Raw genomic sequence first — 21383 nt, 5'->3', positions numbered from 1 at the left:
TTTTACTGTATTTTAGTTAATGCCACTCCGACATTGCTCGTACTAATATTTATATATTTCTTAATTCCATTATATTACTTTTAGATTTGTGTATTGTTTTCAATTGTTAGATACGACTGCACTGTTGGAGCTAGGAACACAAGCATTTCGCTACACCTGCAATAACATCTGCTAAATATGTGTTTGTGACCAATACAATTTTACTTGATATGGTGTGTTCATTCCCATAGCCATGCCAACAGCATGCTGTTCTATAGGATTTCCCACACAATGTGCTGTGTGTCAGATTTTCTGCTTGGCTAAGTGAGTCACCAGATTCCTTAGAGACCTCTAACTAATAACTATTTTCCTGACAGTTTTTCTTTTATACACTGAAGACAGGGAGAACCGGCTTACAGTGTTTTCACTCACTTTGGTGCAATTTTCAAGTGTGTGGTACATTTTGACAACTCTAGGCATAAAAATCTAAACAGATGACCAAAATGACTCACATTTTTAATTGACTGAGTACAACAAACAAATTCACAAAGTAATTTGTTCACTGCACCAAATCACTCTTTGAATTTGGATCTTAGTATCTGCTTGTCAAAATGTAATATTCACTTTATGATTTTCTTGTAATTTATAAACAGTACAACTAATTAGAATTGTAAGTCGGGAACTCTTTCTAGAGCTACAACCTGCTGATCACTGACGATATCATGATTCAACCTTGTTTTTCTTCCAGAGTTCCCAGTTGCCTTGAAACCACCATTAATCCAGAAAATGCCAGACTTTGATGACAAAATTTGCCCATGAAGGACCGCCGCACCACTTTCCTGTTCAAGTGAGCACAGCACAACAAGGTGAGTCCAAAAATGTATTGTATGTCGCTGAATACATGATGTAATATGCCAGGGAGATATATATACTGTAGCTAAGAAAGTAATACTAAGTGTATGTTGTGTAGTAAGCTGTTAGCACTGTACAATTCAAAAGTGCTGAACAAATAGTTATATTGACTACGTCCGTCCTAGCTCGCTCATGAATGTCTTCATCAAAATTACGGATTGCCTCTTATAAGCTTGTCATCCCTTTATGCCATTTTCGGTAGAAACCAGATTTGTTTAAGCAAGTCAGCCATATCCGCTGTTTTCTTTAAAGGCAGTAAACCAGGAAGCCTGTGGGAGGAGGCTCTGTCCAATCTCAGCATGGAGAAAGCCATGCAATTGTTGTGGGTAGTGGCGACCCGTCATTCAGGGCCGTTTCCCTGCCAGACAAGGCTCCGCTGATTGCCAGGTGTAGCAGTGGTAAGTTGTTGGGACTGCGGTTGGGACTTTGCTTTTGGGACAGCTTTATGTAGGCCCTAACAGCTTGTGGGCATCATTGTCACCGTTCTAGTGCAATTCATGTATTGTTTAGTGTTGTGTTGTGGCTTTGCTGGCATGCACTGAGAAGGCGAAAAGAGCCGAAGAGAGTGGAAGGAGCGAGAAGGTAGTGTAAGGAAGGTCCATCCGCCAGTCCTGGAACAAGGTTGTGCTGGACTGGCCAGTGCAGGGAAAGGTGGAAGTGGAGAGGGAGGTATGGCAGTTCTTCTCTTATTGTAGTTCTTCCAGGAGCCAGTAAATATCTGCAAAGCCTTTAGCCAAATTATCATTTGGAGCTCTGTCATCACCATCTTTAGCATCATCTTGCTCTGAGGTTGCCTTCGTAACTGTGGGTTTGTTTTCCCAGTTTGGTGGTCTTTCGTTGGATTACCATGTTGGTCGATTGAGTGTTAAGACTCACACAAAGGTTTAAAAAATTAAAGTTGGTTGCCCCCAAAATAGTCCAGGCAGACATCAAATCAAATTTTGTCACATGGACCGAATACAACAGATGTAAACCTTTCAGGGAAATGCTTACTTACAAGCCGTAACCAACAATGCAGTTAAAAATATATATTAAAAAAATACCGAAAAAATGCAAGAATAAGACATAAAAGTAACAAATAATTCAAGAGCAACAGTAAAATAACAATAGTGAGGCTATATACACAGGGTACCGGTACAGAGTCAATTTGCAGGGGCAGCTGTTAGTCAAGGTAATTGAGGTAATATGTACATGTAGGCAGAGTTATTAAAGTGACTATGCGTAGATAATAACAGAGAGTAGCAGCAGTGAGCAGTGTAAAAGAGGAGGGGGGGCAATGCAAATAGTCTGTGTAGCCATTTGATTAGATGTTCAGGAGTCTGTTTAGAAGCCTCTTGGACCTAGACTTGGCGATGCCATGCGGTAGCAGAGAGAACAGTCTATGACTAGGGTGGCTGGAGTCTTTGATACTTTTGGCACCGCCTGGTATAGAGGTCCTGGGTGACAGGAAGATTGGCCCCAGTGATGTACTGGGCCGTACGCACTACCCTCTGTAGTGCCTTGCGGTCGGAAGCCGAGCAGTTGCCATAACAGTGATGCAACCAGTCAGAATGCTCTCGATGGTGCAGCTGTAGTACCTTTTGAGGAACTGAGGACCCATGCCAAATCTTTTCAGCACCACACGGCCAGGTCTCTATGGCTGCCGGAATGGCTCATCTGGAGGAGTCGAGAACTATCAGAAGGGGTCATAGGGAAGACAGGAGGTGCACCGTGAAGGCAGGGTGTGCTGTGGTGGCGGGAGGTATATCATGGAGTTGCGCTGTGGAGAACACATTTCAAACATGACTTTCATTTTCACTCCGTGACAAGAGTCATTATAAACAAAGCCACAAGAGGGTAGAACACATCTCAATGTTGCATGATAGAGGGAGGTAGCTGCAGAAACAATGAAATGGTTTAGTCGACTTCCTCACTGGTAGCCATGGGAGTGGCGAGGGAGTGACGAGGGAGGGGTGATGGTGACCGAAAAGGAGAGAGGTGCGGTGAGAGGGGTGATGGTGGACAAGAAGGTGAGAGGAGCCGCAAGGGAGGATTGAAGGGGGAAAGTGTCTGAGAAGGCGAGAGGAGCGGCGAACGGAGGGGTGATAGTGGGCGAGAAAGCGAGAGGCACAGTGAGGGAGGTGTTATTGGCCGAGAGGACTGGCGAGGGAGGAGGGGTGTTAGTGGCCGAGAAGGCAAGAGGAGTGGCGAGGGAGGAAGAAAAGAAGATAGTGGCTGAGAAGGCAAGAGAAGCCGCCATAAAGGCGAGGGGAGCCGCCATAAAGGCGAGGGGAGCCGCCGGTAGCGGTGTTTTGCTATGTCTTCCGTTTCTCCTAAATGAAAGGGAGAGAAGAACAAGTCTGGGTACGCCGAGGGCGGAACCACAGTAATGGACCCCGGCAGTGAGGCAGCATGCTGGACCAGTCACAGGTGCCATCGTGCGTGGTGAGGTGACTGACATGGAAACCAGATCGAGAACAAATCTACAGGGTTATTATGGGCACATCTGCTTTTCAATGGCTCAGCATAAACTTGCAGTACGGGCTGTTTGTTAGGCAGGTTTTGCTGGCAGCGCCACTTCAGTAAGTCAAATTACGGGTATGTGTAAATGTACTGAGCGAAATAACGGTGATTCAGATATAAAGTGCTGAGCACAAGCACTTATAGTCCTAGATATGTAATAGATTTTTTATCGTTTGCAGTCATAGAACTGAACTAAGGTAGGTCAAGATCAATATATTACTTATTCAGATCTGTAGTAGGATTATGTTAAACTGGAAACCACAGAGAAGAAAAGTGCAAACTGGTACCAATACACTGACCCAAAGGAATAACAGACTTGAAATTAAAAATCTTGCTTGGCATACCACTGCAAAATAATAAAATAAGAATGCTCCATATTTCTCTGGCCTTCAAAGCTTCCCCTGGACCAATTTCCAATAGTTTACATGGTTTTGTTTTGCGTTCGTTGAATTAATTCACATTTTGACCCTGTGAGTCTTGGGAGTCTACTGAGACTCACTTTATTATTGTTCATGCCTCTGCAATATGATTTACTGTGGCTTTATTATTGCTAGTAAATTTTAAGCTGTATGTTGTATAGTAAAGGTTTGCTGCTCTATCCCTGGGCCAACTGGGACAGTACAATGTAACGACAGGGATATAGTAGAGTTACTGTATGTCTCTATGGTACTCCACTCTGACAGACTCAAACTAAGGAATCATATTTTCTCCCATGTGGAATAAGTGTGTGTGTGTGTGAGTGTGATAGAAAGAGAGAGAGTCTAGGGCAGGGGTATTCAACTCTTATCGTACGAGGTCCAGAGCCTGCTGGTTTTCTGTTTTACCTGATAATGAATTGTACCCACCTTATGTCTAGGGGGTTAGAAAGGGGCATTAGGTATTTCTGCCGGCGAGTCTGGGAATTTGGGCAGCTGTGTATCTCTGGGGAGAGACTGGGATTTGGGCAGCTGTGTATCTTTGGGGAGAGACTGGGATTTGGGCAGCTGTGTGACTCTGGGGAAAGACTGTGATTTTGGCAGCTGTGTGACTCTGGGGAAAGACTGTGATTTTGGCAGCTGTGTGTTTCTGGGAAGAGACTGTGATTTGGGCAGTCGTGTATCTCTGGGGAGAAACTTGGATTTGGGCAGCTGTGTGTCTCTGGGGAGAGACTAGGATTTGGGCAGCTGTGTGTCTCTGGGGAGAGACTGGGATTTGGGCAGCCGTGTGTCTCTGGGGAGACTTGGATTTGGGCAGCCGTATGTCTCTGTGGAGAGACTGGGATTTGGGCAGCTGTGTGTCTCTGGGGAGAGACTGGGATTTGGGCAGTGGAGTCGATGAAAGAAACAAAACACAAAAGCTCAACTTATCACTCAAACTGTAGGAGAGGATTTCTCAATAAGTTGAAAAACAGAGAGCGGTTATTGCTCAATTCTGTAAGATATTGTTAATAGGTGTTTTGGACACCTATAGGCCTGGAATTGGTTTTATGGTTTTAGGGGCAATGCCATTTGGCCTTCAAGGGCTGCCCAATCTGTCAGGGCACTAAGGCCATTAACCAAAATAGCCAATTAAATGTATTTGAAAAGAAAAACTTGTGTATGTAAATTATATTTTTCAGGACCCTGTCTTTCAAAGATAATTCGTGAAAATCCACAGATCTTCGTTGTAAAGGGTTTAAATACTTTTTCCCATGCTTTTTTCCTCAGAGGAGGCTACACCTGTAGACCAGTCGTTAAGACACAAACAGCTTACAGACAGTAGACAATTAAGGTCACAGTTATGAAAACTTAGGACACTAAAGACGCCTTTCTACTGACTCTGAAAAACACCAAAAGAAAACACCAAAAGAATCTGTGTGAACGTGCCTTAGGCATGCTGCAAGGAGGTATGAGGACTGCAGATGTGGCCAGGGCAATAAATTGCAATGTCCGTACTGTGAGACGCCTAAGACAGCGCTACAGGGAGACAGGATGGACAACTGATCATCCTTGCCGTGGCAGACCACGTGTAACAACACCTGCACAGGATCGGTACATGTGAACATCACACCTGCGGGACAGGTACAGGATGGCAACAACAACTCCTGAGTTACACCAGGAATGCACAATCCCTCCATCAGTGCTCAGACTGTCTGCAATAGGCTGAGAGAGGCTGGACTGAAGGCTTGTAGCCTGTTGCAAGGCAGGTCCTCACCAGACATCACCAGCAACAACGTCACCTATGGGCACACACCCACCATCGCTGGACCAGACAGGACGGGCAAAAAGTGCTCGACTGACGAGCCACGGTTTTGTCTCACCATGGGTGATGGTCGGATTTGCGTTTATCGTTGAAGGAATGAGCGTTGCACCGAGGCCTGTACTCTGGAGCAGGATCGATTTGGAGGTGGAGGGTCCGTCATGGTCTGGGGCGGTGTGTCACAGCATCATCGGACTGAGCTTGTTGTCATTGCAGGCAATCTCAATGCTGTCCCTCATGTGGTACCCTTCCTGTAGGCTCATCCTGACATGACCCTCCAGCATGACAATGCCACCAGCCATACTGCTTGTTCTCTGCATGATTCCCTGCAGGACAGGAATGTCAGTATTCTGCCATGGCCAGCAAAGAGCCCGGATCTCAATCCCATTGAGCACGTCTGGGACCTGTTGGATCGGAGGGTGAGGGCTAGGCCCATTCCCACCATAAATGTCCGGGAACTTGCAGGTGCCTTGGTGGAAGAGTGGGGTAACATCTCACAGCAAGAACTGGCAAATCTAGTGCAGTCCATGAGGAGGAAATCGACTGCACTACTTAATGCAGCTGGTGGCCACACCAGATACTGACTGTTATTTTTGATTTTGACCCCCCCTTTGTTCAGGGACACATTATTAGATTTGTGTTAGTCACATATCTATGGAATTTGTTCATTTCATGTCTCAGTTGTTGAATCTTACGTTCATACAAATATTTACACATGTTAAGTTTGCTGAAAATAAACACAGTTGACATTGAGAGGACATTTCTTTTTTTGCCGAGTTCACATGTACTGTGCCTTGCGAAAGTATTCGGCCCCCTTGAACTTTGCGACCTTTTGCCACATTTCAGGCTTCAAACATAAAGATATAAAACTGTATTTTTTTGTGAAGAATCAACAACAAGTGGGACACAATCATGAAGTGCAACGACATTTATTGGATATTTCAAACTTTTTTGAATTATTCAGCCCCTTTACTTTCAGTGCAGCAAACTCTCGAGAAGTTCAGTGAGGATCTCTGAATGATCCAATGTTGACCTAAATGCCTAATGATGATAAATACAATCCACCTGTGTGTAATCAAGTTTTAGTATAAATGCACCTGCACTGTGATAGTCTCAGAGGTCCGTTAAAAGCGCAGAGAGCATCATGAAGAACAAGGAACACACCATGCAGGTCCGAGATACTGTTGTGAAGAAGTTTAAAGCCGGATTTGGATACAAAAATATTTCCCAAGCTTTAAACATCCAAGGAGCACTGTGCAAGCGATAATATTGAAATGGAAGGAGTATCAGACCACTGCAAATCTACCAAGACCTGGCCGTCCCTCTAAACTTTCAGCTCATACAAGGAGAAGACTGATCAGAGATGCAGCCAAGAGGCCCATGATCACTCTGGATGAACTGCAGAGATCTACAGCTGAGGTGGGAGACTCTGTCCATAGGACAACAATCAGTCGTATATTGCACAAATCTGGCCTTTATGGAAGAGTGGCAAGAAGAAAGCCATTTCTTAAAAGATATCCATAAAAAGTGTTGTTTAAAGTTTGCCACAAGCCACCTGGGAGACACACCAAACATGTGGAAGAAGGTGCTCTGGTCAGATGAAACCAAAATTGAACTTTTTGGCAACAATGCAAAACGTTATGTTTGGCGTAAAAGCAACACAGCCCATCACCCTGAACACACCATCCCCACTGTCAAACATGTTGGTGGCAGCATCATGGTTTGGGCCTGCTTTTCTTCAGCAGGGACAGGGAAGATGGTTAAAATTGATGGGAAGATGGATGGAGCCAAATACAGGACCATTCTGGAAGAAAACCTGATGGAGTCTGCAAAAGACCTGAGACTGGGACGGAGATTTGTCTTCCAACAAGACAATGATCCAAAACATAAAGCAAAATCTACAATGGAATGGTTCAAAAATAAACATATCCAGGTGTTAGAATGGCCAAGTCAAAGTCCAGACCTGAATCCAATCGAGAATCTGTGGAAAGAACTGAAAACTGCTGTTCACAAATGCTCTCCATCCAACCTCACTTAGCTCGAGCTGTTTTGCAAGGAGGAATGGGAAAAAATGTCAGTCTCTCGATGTGCAAAACTGATAGAGACATACCCCAAGCGACTTACAGCTGTAATCGCAGCAAAAGGTGGCGCTACAAAGTATTAACTTAAGGGGGCTGAATAATTTTGCACGCCCAATTTTTCAGTTTTTGATTTGTTAAAAAAGTTTGAAATATCCAATAAATGTCGTTCCACTTCATGATTGTGTCCCACTTGTTGTTGATTCTTCACAAAAAAAATACAGTTTTATATCTTTATGTTTGAAGCCTGAAATGTGGCATAAGGTCGCAAAGTTCAAGGGGGCCGAATACTTTCGCAAGGCACTGTACATACATAATTAGCCTACAGGTCGAAGTGTAGGTGATAGGTGATTACAACCTGTAATGTCCAGAAGGATTCTGACATGTGGGGGGTGTCTACTTTGGAGAATCTCAAATATAAAATATTTTTATTTGTTTTTTTGGTTACTACATTATTCCATATGTGTTATTTCATAGTTTTGATGTCTTCACTATTGTTCTACAATGTAGAAAATAGTAAAAATAATGGAATAATGGAATGAGTACAGGTGTGTCCAAACTTTTGACTGGTACTGTATATATATTGGCTAAATGCCAGTCATGTCTGACAAATATAATGTAGGATCATTAATAATATCTAAAGGCTTGATTCAGTCAACATACTTGAAACACTGTTTGTTCTAATAGGAGAGAAAGGCCAGTACTTGATGTGCACTGCAACATCACCCACCTTGCAATCTGAGTGGAGTCAGTCAACATTTTGAAACTATTTAACCAACCATAAACGTAATTGTTTAAAACCTGGGCAATTGACATTTTATGAGGCATATCGTACCGTGTTCCAACTACAGGAATGGTAAGGGGATTATTTCATAAACACTTCCTCATATGCCATTGAAACCATTAGGGCCTATTTCTCTCATGTTTCTGTCACGTTTGTTGCTTCTTTAGATCTTCCCTCCATCTACATTTCTGAAGGATATTTTCATCTCTGTCATATGAAACCGCTCTCAGTTGCGGTGCACTTTTGAGAATGACGTTTTCCCACGAATTGCGTTTTGGAACATTTGCTGAGTTTATAATGTGAAGAAATCGCCTAAAAGTTTATCAACATTTTAAGCTAAACGTTCTGTTGCATCAGCCTCATTGCTTTTATTTATTTTTTGCATGGTGGTTGTATTATTTTGGGATCTATCACTTCCCATAACTGTCCGAAAAGTACAAGTTGACCAATAGAATAGGTCAGGGTTTTACTTCATTATATCCGTTTTCGCTTCTTGTGGTCAATTTGCAGTTTGCAAATGATTTGTAATTATGTTCCGGCCCTCTGAACATCTGCTCAAGAACAAATATCGGCCAATGGCTGAATCTAGTTAATGATCCCTGGAATAGGTCAACTTTTGTACTATGGGGGATAGTAAATTTACATAGGCTAGTGCTTTTGCTGTTCTTTACTCATCTTGTTGGCTGACAAAAAGTAAAATGTGGATAGTTCTAACATCAACAATATGCGGCTCGGAATTCAATAAGATGGTTGCTCGTCGTTACATCCCCGATGTGTCTGTCTTCACTTGTAGCCTACTTCGGAGCTGTGATGCCTGTGAGAAGGATCCGATCACATCATGGGCATTGGCTAATAAGAATTGAGATATCTGAGTGAGAGCCATGTGAGTGAGAGGTGCTTCGGAGGAGGCTACGCCGATTGGCAGCCGGGAGAAGGGAATTATAATTATTATATTCAGCACAAGGGCCACTTTTTTTTTTTTAGAGGGCCACACAAGGGGTCATTGACGGCCACAGCCGCCGATACCGCAGGGAAATTCGAATCCTGATCCACTGTATCCATCTGTCTTATATAACTTTGTGAGAGGTTAAGGAGCAGTATTGCAGACCCTATCACACCCTCTCTCTTGGTTCCATGACCCTGAGCCTGCTTTTGCCCCTCCCACACACAAACCCGTCACACACACACCTCACAGTGGAAAACAAACATCCTTCCTCCCCATGACATCACTGTGTTGGAGCTGGGCTCAAGGAGAGTAGGGTGTGGAGGGAGAACAAGGCACCCCAGTCCCTGTGGAGATGGGTAAACAGGGAGTGGGGTAGCAGAATGGCCGGACCCTCTGCTCTGCTCCTAGCCTCTCATGTCCCCATGCAGCCAGATGGCTGCCCGCACATCCTCTCAACACACACACAGCGCTCAGTCATCTGACTGATCAAATGCTCCATTCAAGCAGGGCAGTCATGTGGCTTGTTGTTTATTCAATCAGTATGATGAGTTGAAATCGTGGTCATTGCAGTGAAATATGATTACATCAGATGCATGAGAACTGATCTGATGGGTGGGAGAGTAGGACATCAGATCTGCATGTAAGATTCACATATATAGTTTACAGCGGATGACGGCTTAATTTCCACTGTGTGTTTGGTTGTGTACCTCTTTGAACCAAACAGTGGGAGTACATCAAACAACATGTTTTATTTGATTTCACCAGAGTGCTTTACTGGCTCTTGTTAGAGATGGAGTTTGTTCAAGAAGTCCCTCTGCATTTCCAACAGAATTGGGAGATGTGTATGTGATGGTGTGTGACGGTGTGTTTGTGTGTGTGTGTGTCCAATTTGCATACGCAAATCAATGTCTTACGATTCAAGTCAACCTATGTGAAGTGAACAGTAAGCTGGTTTGTGAAGCCATTAATGTCCCAACCATTTAATGACTTTAAAAAGGAGAGAGCCAGGCTGAATGTCTGTGATACGTTACCCCATAGCCAAACCATTTCTTTGTGTCACCAACTGGGTTGTGACCTGACTTGCATGATGAAAAACCAAAGGTGACAAAAACATTGTTGTTTTCAGAGACCTTTTCCTGTATTCTGCATGTTGTCTACCCATTTCCATGCTTCCCTGCTCGAGGACGTCTCAGTTTAATACCCAATCATAATATTTGTATAAAACACCACACTCACTTGAAGTAATTAAGCTCTGTTGAAGCTTGCAGAATTGGATCATATTCAGTATGGCAATACGACTGTGCATTCCTAAAGAAAACAATGTTCAGAGTGAAAGTCCAGTATGCTTTACAACTACATTAGTTGTAAATGCATACATTAGGAAGAAATAGGACAGAGTATGTGCACATACATACACTGGCTATGTGCAGGTGCTAGATAACCCACTATGTTATAGAAATCATGTTTATCAGAAAGAATCTGCACTCCAATATAAACTCACAAATGAGTTTGAACATTATCACAATAAACACATCTGGGAGAATTTCCATGTATTGCAGAGCAATTACATACAGTATAGGCCTACTGAACAGTGGGGCACCACATTGCAGCGAAGAACTGATGTTAAACTGGAAGAAAGCTTTACATGTTGCCAGTGAGAAACATAAAACACTTGTTAAAGTTAATCATCTGTCCCCATTTGATTAGAAAAAACAAGAGTTAATTAAAGAAAGAGTGTGGTTGCGGGGAAGAGGAAGTGTTTTGACCAGTGCTGCAATTTGATTCCATTTTAATTGAGCAAAACCAGAAAAAACAGATTTCCCACATTTTGACCTTCACTAGTAGGCCTATTGTGACCTAAGGTCAACAACACACTTCCATGAGCTTAAAATATCACAGCTGTGTACTACTATTTGTATTTATTTCCTTGTATAGCCTACTTCCCTTCATAACGACCATTATTGATAGTTAAACTGGATAGCTGTCCACCATATTACTTCTGCATAACAAGCTCTATTAGATCAGTGGTCCTATAGGAAAGGAAACAAGGAGAGGAAGCTACATACATTGTGGTACATCTCAAATCAAAAGCTGGTTCTCTCCTCGTCTCCTTCCCTTGATCTAAAAACAAATACAGTAGGTTAAAGCAAATGAAAGGATATGAGGAGAGGCCTCTTTAGACTAATGAGACGCACCCTCCCAAAGAGTTATCTCCTCAAATTCCCTCTCACCTGCAGTGCATAGTGCCAACACTGCGAAAACCATTCATCTCTCTCGCTTTGCCTGAAGGCAGCAGTTTAACTCAGACGTGAAACCTGGAATTTCAGAGGAATAGTCCTGCCTGTATCAAACACGTCTTGCAGTAGATTACTACTTCTACAGTGTTAGCTAAATGTGCTACGATGCATCCATCATTAGTTATCACTAGGGACGTGACCAAGAAAACCTCACAACAGTAGACTGTTATAGCCAATGTACTCCTCTAATAGCCAATGTACTCCTCTAACAATCAAACTGTTCGGGAAGAATGAGATCCTAAGAAGATCTCACTGTCTATACAACACAGTTCTTATGATGGCTTTTCCTCTGGTGTCCCTGTTTCAATGGCAGACACCTAATTTTCAATATGTCACACCAGTCACCAGTCATTTTGGGGCGGCAGGGTAGCCTAGTGGTTAGAGCGCTGAACTAGTAACCGCAAGGTTGTGAGTTCAAACCCCCGAGCTGACAAGGTACAAATCTGTCGTTCTGCCCCTGAACAGGCAGTTAACCCACTGTTCCCAGGCCGTCATTGAAAATAAGAATTTGTTCTTAACTGACTTGCCTGGTTAAATAAAGGTAAAATAAAAATAAAAATTCAGCTGAAGGTATAGGCTTTACATCTCCCTGTCCCCAGCAGGCAGCAAGCCACTCAGTTCTGCCCCCTTTATTGTTTTGCAGCCAGATAACTGGCCTGCCAGCTAATTTAGCAGACCAATAGCCAGACAGCCCCTGGGTTTAACAAAGAGCTGAGGATCCAATGTCCGATTTGGTCTTTATTGCAGGTGTCACATTGAGATGTTCTCATATCCACACTGCAGGGGGCTAACGTGACACAGGGTGCTGGAACCGGGATGAATGGTGGAGACTGAACTTATTTCCTACTATGTTTTGATGGAGGGGGCTGTTAGAGGTTTCTGGATGTGAAGGGGCAGATCATTCATCATAGATCATTGGAAATAGATGATCTGACACAGGGGAGAGTATAGACCCAGGAGGTGGTTGGCTTTGACAACTTGAATAAATGTTTGACTCATTCTCAAAAACTGAAAAGGTGCTTTTTAAAGGGAGTCGCTCTTTAATGACAACGCAATCACTGTATTTACTAAGGCAGCATCTGGACAACAATAAAAACATGTTTCCCCAATAAGGGAAGTATTGTAAGATGTGAAATAATTTACCAGTTCCATAGAATGACTGTTTTTAATTGATCACTGGTTTGTCTATACTGGTCTGGTGTAGGTCTATTGATGTAGTCATGAGGGAATGCAAGCAGTACACACATTGGAAACAACTCAATGAGTGGGAGTGTGTGGAGAAAGCTGAATATCTCCAGCCAGCTGATAACAGAAGTTAAGAATGTTGATTAACTTATCTAAAGTCAGGTCTGATATGTAGAATAACCTACAAGAAAAACAATGCTATACATGTAGATGTTTCATAACAAACTAGCTTACCAGTACCATTTGCTTTCTAGGCTAACATATTTTTCAACCATCGATTGTCAGTCAAGTTCCAATGAGTCAACCCTTATGTCCATTACCTTAACCAGGTATGAAGACATTACCTTAACCAGGTATGAAGACAGCTGAGATATGAGTCTTAGAACATAAAGAACAGTGGAAGACAGCTGAGATATGAGTCTTAGAACATAAAGAACAATGGAAGACAGCTGGCACATCAGTGGTTACAAGAGGTGTGAGATGTTCAGTGTGTCATTGAATCCAAGCAGTTTAAATGATTTAAAATCACTTCAAACTCAACTGAGTAGTTTCTTTGAGCGTCCTACTCCTTCTGCTCTTATCGTGGTGGACGTCACCCCGTTGTCCCATGAGGTCACGGGAGTTTCTTGACACTAGGGGGAGTGGCGACTGGTTGAGGACAGCCACTTCCCATTCAGCTTCACACACAAACAATGGAAATACTCCCTCTGGAGAAGACCCAGGGAATGTCGTCGGGATAGGTGCCTCGTTTTGAGATGAGGACAGATGCATGCAGAAGATTCAACACACATGCATATACACCGATCGTAAGCGCACGCTCTCTCATACATGCAAGTGCTTTAGTTAAGTGAGAGACATGCTCCAAACATCTTAAATAAACAATGAAAAATGCAAATGTGCATTGAATAGTTCTTGAAATGCTATTGATACATCTAGTAGAAGGACAGGATGTTCCTGTAGATGTCATTGTTCCCAGAGCTACAACAGTAACACCACACACCTCAGCACTGGATTGGAGGGTGGATACCGTACCAGTTGACAAGCAGAGGGATACTGAATAAAATTGCCCAAGAGGGCTCTCTCAACTGTCACCATAAAGGATTTGACATGCTCAGATATTACTGTGATGCCATGAACATGCTAGACTACGGAACGCTACACATTTTGTTTTCTAACAGTACCGCATGATGTGCATGTTGACAATTTTAACAAAAAAACAAAATGTAGAATCACAATGTATAAATCAAGAGACATACCCTGACACACCAACCCTCTCACCATGTATCCCCCATGTCACCTGTCTGAGTCACAGCCCACCACCCCTCTCTACAAGATGCCAAGACACCATGGGCACCAGGTGGCCGGGAGTGCCATCTCCATGGCAACCCTGTCTCCCTGACGCGGTGGGGATCGGCCACCAAAAGCCTGGGTACAGAGATGGACGGTAACACTAAACATTTAATCTCCCCATCAATCTGCCGCTATGTTTCTGATGGATGCCAAGTAACGATGGAAGCTCCTTTAAGAACAGTGAGTGACCTTTAGAGTAGTTTGGCTCCAGTCCTGGATGTGACTGCAGCAGAGGGTGGAATAGGGGATGGTTACATACTGTCCTCTGGTGGAGACAGGCAACCTTCACCCCATTTCAATTGTTACAGAAAAGGAAAATTCAATACTGTAGCTTTATAGCGAGTATTCTGGATGTTTTCTGGTCTGTAATTTGTGATCACTGACTCAATGTTTGAATAAATAGTAAGGAGAGGGCTTCTACTTACTGTCAGCAGCATATCAGCATTTCAATTTAAAATCAGTGTCCATGTTATTCTGTATAACAATGGTCTACGAACACATAACATGTCCTCAATTGGAATACAATATTATAACTGAAACTTCCTTAATTAAAAACGTTTATTTTTTTTTAAATAAATGCATTTTTTTTACAGTCTGAAAACAGCCGGCCATGCACTGCTGCTCTGGACATTGGAGGCAAACAACTGTTATAGGAGGAAAAAACGAGGCTAAGTTCGCTTCTTTTACTTCAGTTCACTTACGGCCCGTTTGTCTCAAACTCCAAGGTCTACTTTAACAAAAAGTGTCTCCTTCATACCAAAAATATTATTCAATTAAAAGCTACAATAGTTATCAAATCTGAAAATGAAGTGATACATTTTTGAAAAGGCACTGAACAGCAGAGTAAGGGTTTGGCAGCCTAGGGATGTGTCATTGGTGGTAGTTTACAGAGCTAGAGAGAAAGATCAGTGCCAAACAAAATGCAAGAAAATAGAATAGCAATGTAATTCAGCTTATAGGAGAGGCAACAAGAAAATAGAATAGCAATGTAATTCAGCTTATAGGAGAGGCAACAAGAAAATAGAATAGCAATGTAATTCAGCTTATAGGAGAGGCAACAAGAAAATAGAATAGCAATGTAATTCAGCTTATAGGAGAGGCAACAAGAAAAAAGTACATTGAAAAGCCCTTTTATCAATGTTTGGGTAATAATATCTAGTGTGAGAAATCTGAATTAAATCCCAAACAACCTGGAGTTTGAGACTAGTGATATCTGCATATATATATCTATATCATGTTAAAAACTCAATAAGACCGTAACATTGGCAGGCACACATTTTCATACTACACAATGTTGACAGATGGCTTTCCCTCTCTTTTCTGCAAACAAAAACACACTTCCCCAAAAAAACAAGAAAAAAAAAATCAGCAACAAAAGAACTGTACAATTCTATAAAACCTGTGTTTTTACATTAGTTACAAAAAACTAATACTTCATTTAATGTTCGTTCATACAGAGGGCAAAGAAAAAAAGACTTTGCATAATTAATTCTTCAAACTTGGTGACCTGTTGCTGGTGCGTAATAATGATAATGATGCTGAATAATAACACTATATGGTGTAAGATAAAGAATGGCATTTAAAAAAGAGGCTGCACTTGGGAATGCTGTTATTAAATGGTAGTATCCCTCCAGCTGTACTACACACGCACAATGCATTTGCAAGGGTCTGAGTCTCAAGGCAGAGCGGAGGTCTTTCCTTCATGCTGTGGACGCTGGACAACCCTATATGGCTGGAAGTATGTATCTGAGCCAAATCATTTGGGCACCACATGTTCCATGACAACATTCTTACTTACATTTTCAGTAATTGCCTCAGAACTTGCCCATGATACCCATTAAAATTCCATCTCAAACAGAGTATCCTTGAGTGACCCCTTCAACCTTGAGAGTAGCTATGAGAACTAGGCATGGTTATTCAGCAGTTTACAGATAAGAAACTACAGGACATTCACCCTGCTTGAGCTCCTGTTGTGCTGACATGTTAACTAATGCAGACAAGAGAAGCGCTACAGTAGGTGTATACCAAGGCTGTTTAAACTCTCCAAGCACACTTGTTAGCTGTTGTATGTAGTGTTTCACACAGAGGATAGGAGACACTCACTGGAGGTATGCTCAGACAAAAAGAACAATGAATTGAACTACAGCTTATTCATTAAGGGATGCGCTACAGACTCCCCTAACCCTAATTCTACACTTAACTATTACCCTAACTGTTACCTCAGCAAGGAATTGCTTATCAACAGATAGCATGGCCATCTGTAGAGCATCCACAGATGGAAAATCCAGACTATCCAAATAAAGTGTGACCAGGGATCATACATATACTGGAGAAGTGCTTACTGCGGAAGTGTGACTTCATATGGACTAGTTAGATCAAAGTGAGAATCCTTCATCGAGTGGAGAGGACACAGTGCCCAATTCTCTCCATGAGCTCTGCGTTCCTTAGCCTTTCCTTAACGACGGAAGGAAATGACCTCACATCACTTCCTGTCTCTGCTGAGAAAGTAAAAGCGTGTCACTGTTTTGCCGATACTCTTACTCTGCGGATTACTACGGCCTATAGTCACACCAGACTGAGTGAATGTGGATGTACAAAACGTGAGAGTGAGGTGGCACTCTGCAGCATAAATTAGACAGTATCATAACACAGGATGTCAGGCAGTACACAAACCACAACACACCACTTCAAAGACCCCGAACAGTACCACACCTCACCAAAATGACAACAATAAAACAAAACAGGGATAAATAAATAATGTGATTCTTCATACGAACTGATATATGGTTTTGTGGGCTGGTCGGATTACGATGAGGTTGAAGGGTCAATTTGATCAGTTCCTTCAGGGGAGTCAGAGTAGAAGGGGGGATTAAGAAATAGTCTTTGGAATGGAGAGGTCTCCTGATGACATGTGATAGGTTCTCATGGACCTAGCTTTGTGATAGCTGCTTGAGGAAGAGGCTGCTGTCCCCAGTGCATTGGAGAGGGATGGGTGAGTGGAGAGGGGTCATGGGAGGGGGACGACTCCCAACTTCCTGTCAAATAATGTGGGCGATGGGGGAGCCACAGGCAGGGTTTGGAGTTAGTCTGGGCTGCAGCGTTGCGCAGAATATTAGTGTTAATGCAACAAAAATAAAGGGCATCAGCTTCTTAACAACAATGGCAATAATGGGTGGCTGCATTGGGCTCTAAAGCATGGTTCCATTTAAAACCACCAAAACTTTATAACAAATAAAATAAACCCATTTGATTTAGCCACCACCCTCCCTCCCCTCTTTACCCTAAACTCTGACCCAGGGGGTCAAGTAGTCAGACTCAGACCCAGCCGCTGGTCAGCTTGTAGAACATCTCCTCGTCCAGAGACTCGTTCTGGTCTTTGGCGCGCGTGGACAGGAAGATGTAGCCTCCGATGAACTCATGTACCACCTTACAGTCCACCTCCGCACATATGAAAGCCAGGCTAGGCTCATCTGCAAACTCCACCGTCACCTAGGGCCACAGAATGATCACACAGTTAAAACTATAGGAATCTACAACAGAGAACAGAGATTCTCCTTTTAAAATGTACTAACCATGTGAAATGCCAAGCCAAGATGAAGCTAAAACAAATTGGTGGTATCTGTTCAGAGTATTAAATGCCTCGTCTTTAAAACAGTTTATTTTTCTGGTCTATAAGCTGAAATCCATACCATCTTGATCTCCCAGTTGACATTCCACTGCTTCATGTTGGCAAACCTCCAGGTCTTGATGGCGTCTCCGGTGCTGGCATCCATCCGGATGAGACGGTTGTAGGTGATGCCAATCAGCTCGTCCCTCTTCCCACCCTGGAATCTGTCAATTACAGAATTCCAAGTGAGCTCACTGCTTGGAATGTGCTTATTGGAAGTAATAAGCTTATTGATTTTCAACCATGCATCTTTGAAATCTGACAAAATCTCTGTTTGCTGTAAAAGAACAATCCCAAACACAGAGGCAGGTGGGCAGACAGAGAGACCTGGGTGAAGAGATCTGTTATATCAATAAAGGAGTGTATGAAGAGACTCTGGAGAAGAGAGGGGGACTCACTTGGCCAGGAAGTGAGTGATTCCAAACTCAGGCAGGGACTGCCATGCCTGGATGAAGCGCATCTTGGCCTCGATCAGACTCATCTGGGCCACATTCTGGTGGGCCTCTAGGATCCGGGCCGAAATCTGATGAACACACAACAAAAGACTGTTGAACACACACACACACACACACACACACACACGTCACAGACCACCACTCTGAAACCAAGCCCCAGACACACACCTGCACAGACACAGGTCTACTGTGCACACATGGCCCTGTCCTATAACCTCCCTATAAACCCCCAAACCCAAAGACACCCAACACCTCCCCATAAATATAGGAATGCACACAAGGTAACCAAATTAAAGTATCAACAAACATTTGAGATATGTGACCCTCCACAGAGGCCAGTCTAAGGGCCCATGAAGTGCCTCCCCACCCCGGTGTATGAGTCAGTGGGATGAGCAGAGAGATGCTGACCTGGGTCTTCAGGACAGACCACTACACTATATTAGCTTCACATTTAGAGTGTGTTAGTAGTTGGAGAAATTAGAGGGAATGAGAATCGGACAAAACACACACTAGCAATCACCCTTGACCGGGTATATTTTTCTAAATGTTAAAGGTGAAACTAACTATTGAGACTATGTTACAGATCTACTGGTAAATCAAACACGACCCGAAGACAAACCCATCTCCACTTACCAGGTCCCTGATATAGCCTGGCTGAAGAGGAAGGGAGGCAGACGGAGGGATGGGAGGACAGCGCAAAAGGAGGGAAGAGAGAAAACAGAAGGAAAGAACAAAGAAAAACAAGCAAATGAGAACAAGGCCAATGAGCAAAGAAAACAGCTTCAAAACAACGTAGCATAATCAGAACAAGCTAAATTAAACAGGAACATTTTGATCTCTGCAGGATCATGCAGCAGTCACCATGGGGAGAGAAACCAGCAGCCGTCCCCATGGGGAGAGAAACCAGCAGCCGTCCCCATGGGGAGAGAAACCAGCAGCCGTCCCCATGGGGAGAGAAACCAGCAGCCGTCCCCATGGGGAGAGAAACCAGCAGCCGTCTCCATGGGGAGAGAAACCAGCAGCCGTCTCCATGGGGAGAGAAACCAGCAGCAGTCTCCATAGGGAGAGAAAACCAGCAGCAGTCTCCATAGGGAGAGAAAACCAGCAGCAGTCTCCATAGGGAGAGAAAACCAGCAGCAGTCTCCATGGGGAGAGAAAACCAGCAGCAGTCTCCATGGGGAGAGAAACCAGCAGCAGTCAGTATCTGTCAGGGCAAGCAGAGGGTTTAGGACACAAATTATTACAAACTGATTTACAAGTTTGAAACATTTCATTGGAGCTATTATGACAGTAAATATGGTTTTATTTTAGACTCAAGTAGCTACTGTACTGTAGGGCAGGCCATTCATCTTGTGTTTGCAATTCCTTTCATGTCCACACGGTGGGAACACATACCAAGGCATTACACAGCTCAAGTAAACACCACTACAGCCCTCTGCATTAGGTTATCTAGCAATATCCTGTTTGTTATTGTGCCTGCCCAGTTTGCTTTTTCTTATGTAAAACTATGTTTAGCTAGGAAGTTAGGAATCCATCTAGCCTAACTCCCTTTGATCTATAAATTCCTTTGCATATCTGCTGGGAATTGCAGCGTGGAAGTCACATCGGGGGAGTCGGAGGAGAGGAAGTTAAGTAAGGAGAGAAAAAAGGAAAGAGCAGAGGCAGCACCCTGCAAGCATCTCCCACAGCACAGCTGACTGACACAGTGGCAGGTTGACCTTTATCGTCATGAGTCGTCATGAACGCAGAACTGAGCAATTTCCCTTAGATAGGCCAGCTGCAATGAAAACGTTTGCTATTTTGTAGGAATTCATGACAACAAAAATTAGCTTTTTGGTCTTAATTTCAGGTTAGGGTTAGACATTAGGGTTAGCAGTATGGTTAAGGTTAGGTTAAAAATCAGATGTTATGACTTTATGGCTGTGCCAGCTAGTGACCACTTTGCAAAGTTCTCACCAGAACAAGATTCATGACGAAAAACATTGACCTGCGACTGAGTAGCTGAAAGAGTGGCTTTTCCCAGCCTGGTTTCCCACTCTGCATTCCCAGACAGGACTCATTTCCCGATGCTCCCAAACAAACAAACTCCCAAACATACTGTATGTCCACAAGCATACAATACACGCACTCTCACATACACAACTACAGTACATACACAATCGCATGAAGGACACACACACACCTTCTCTGAACACACCGCCAGCGGCCCTGTCCAGGCGGGGAAGTGAGGGGTGTTTCATGTGGTGCCTTAGGGACATCCCCTGCCTGCCTGGCTGGAGCTCAGAGCCCCAAACTGAGATTGGAGCTGGGCCAGAACCACAGACCCACAGGCCTGGGGAGAGAACTTAGGAGGGGTGCTACTATGACATGTGAGGAGAGGCCCATTTTTTCTCACACATGCATACTACACACACACACACACCTATCCTGTTTTTGGGCAGCAATGCAGAATAAACCAGTCTGTCTCCTTCTTTGGGACAAAAACACCATTCCAGTGTGATCCAGCAGACACGGTAATGACTGTTTTTAGGATGTCGACCCTGGATAGACATTTCCTGTTTGATTAGCTCTCTCCTCCCTTCCCACTCACACTATGAGTGGTCTTTCCCTATGCTCTTCTTCTAGACGACCCAGATTCACGTAAGGCTGACGCTATGGTTACAGTCCAAACCCAGACTAGTACCGAGACATCACTTAGCCAACACACAAAAAGAACCTCCAACTTTTCCTATACAGCTTAAATCAGAACCACATTGAGTGAGTAAGCGTGGGAAGACCACTCCCCTTCTCATTGTTACCGGTATACGCATCAGCCTGTTATTTACGTTGGAATTTGCTAAATAAAGAGCACAATTTTACTGTTACTTAAAAACTTAAGTTTGCCTATGAGGGACTAATGCGTAAATGTGACTTTTTGTCATTGGTTGGCTTTTGGTGGTTTATTTCGGATTTCTCAGTAAGACAACTCCTTTAGGTTGAGTCTCTATGGCTGTGACTCAACCTTTAGTAAT

The 21383-nt window shown here is 43.4% G+C and overlaps 1 protein-coding gene across 16 annotated transcripts in view; it reads right to left on the bottom strand.

Moving 5' to 3' along the window:
• Positions 1 to 14794: 14794 nt before the first annotated feature.
• Positions 14795 to 21383, bottom strand: part of LOC110504215 (fermitin family homolog 2) — a 69657-nt gene continuing 63068 nt past the window's right edge. For 8 of the 16 annotated variants that reach the window (XM_090220999.1, XM_090220995.1, XM_036963023.2 and 5 more), the window contains 4 exons: positions 19006 to 19026; positions 18316 to 18440; positions 17940 to 18081; positions 14795 to 17739 (listed from right to left, as the gene is read on the bottom strand). In XM_090220999.1, the coding sequence (XP_090077125.1) occupies positions 17566 to 17739; positions 17940 to 18081; positions 18316 to 18440; positions 19006 to 19026 (462 nt within the window). In that variant the 3' untranslated portion in view covers positions 14795 to 17565. The remainder of the gene's footprint in view (positions 17740 to 17939; positions 18082 to 18315; positions 18441 to 19005; positions 19027 to 21383) is intronic. The other 8 variants (XM_090221002.1, XM_090221001.1, XM_090220997.1 and 5 more) reach the window with 1 other exon arrangement.

The sequence above is a fragment of the Oncorhynchus mykiss genome, chromosome 25 (assembly GCF_057628025.1).
Source record: "Oncorhynchus mykiss isolate SJ-2025 chromosome 25, ASM5762802v1, whole genome shotgun sequence".
Taxonomy (NCBI): Eukaryota; Metazoa; Chordata; class Actinopteri; order Salmoniformes; family Salmonidae; genus Oncorhynchus; species Oncorhynchus mykiss.
Note: the sequence above shows the minus strand (reverse complement) of the source record. Positions and strands in the feature narration are given on the sequence as shown.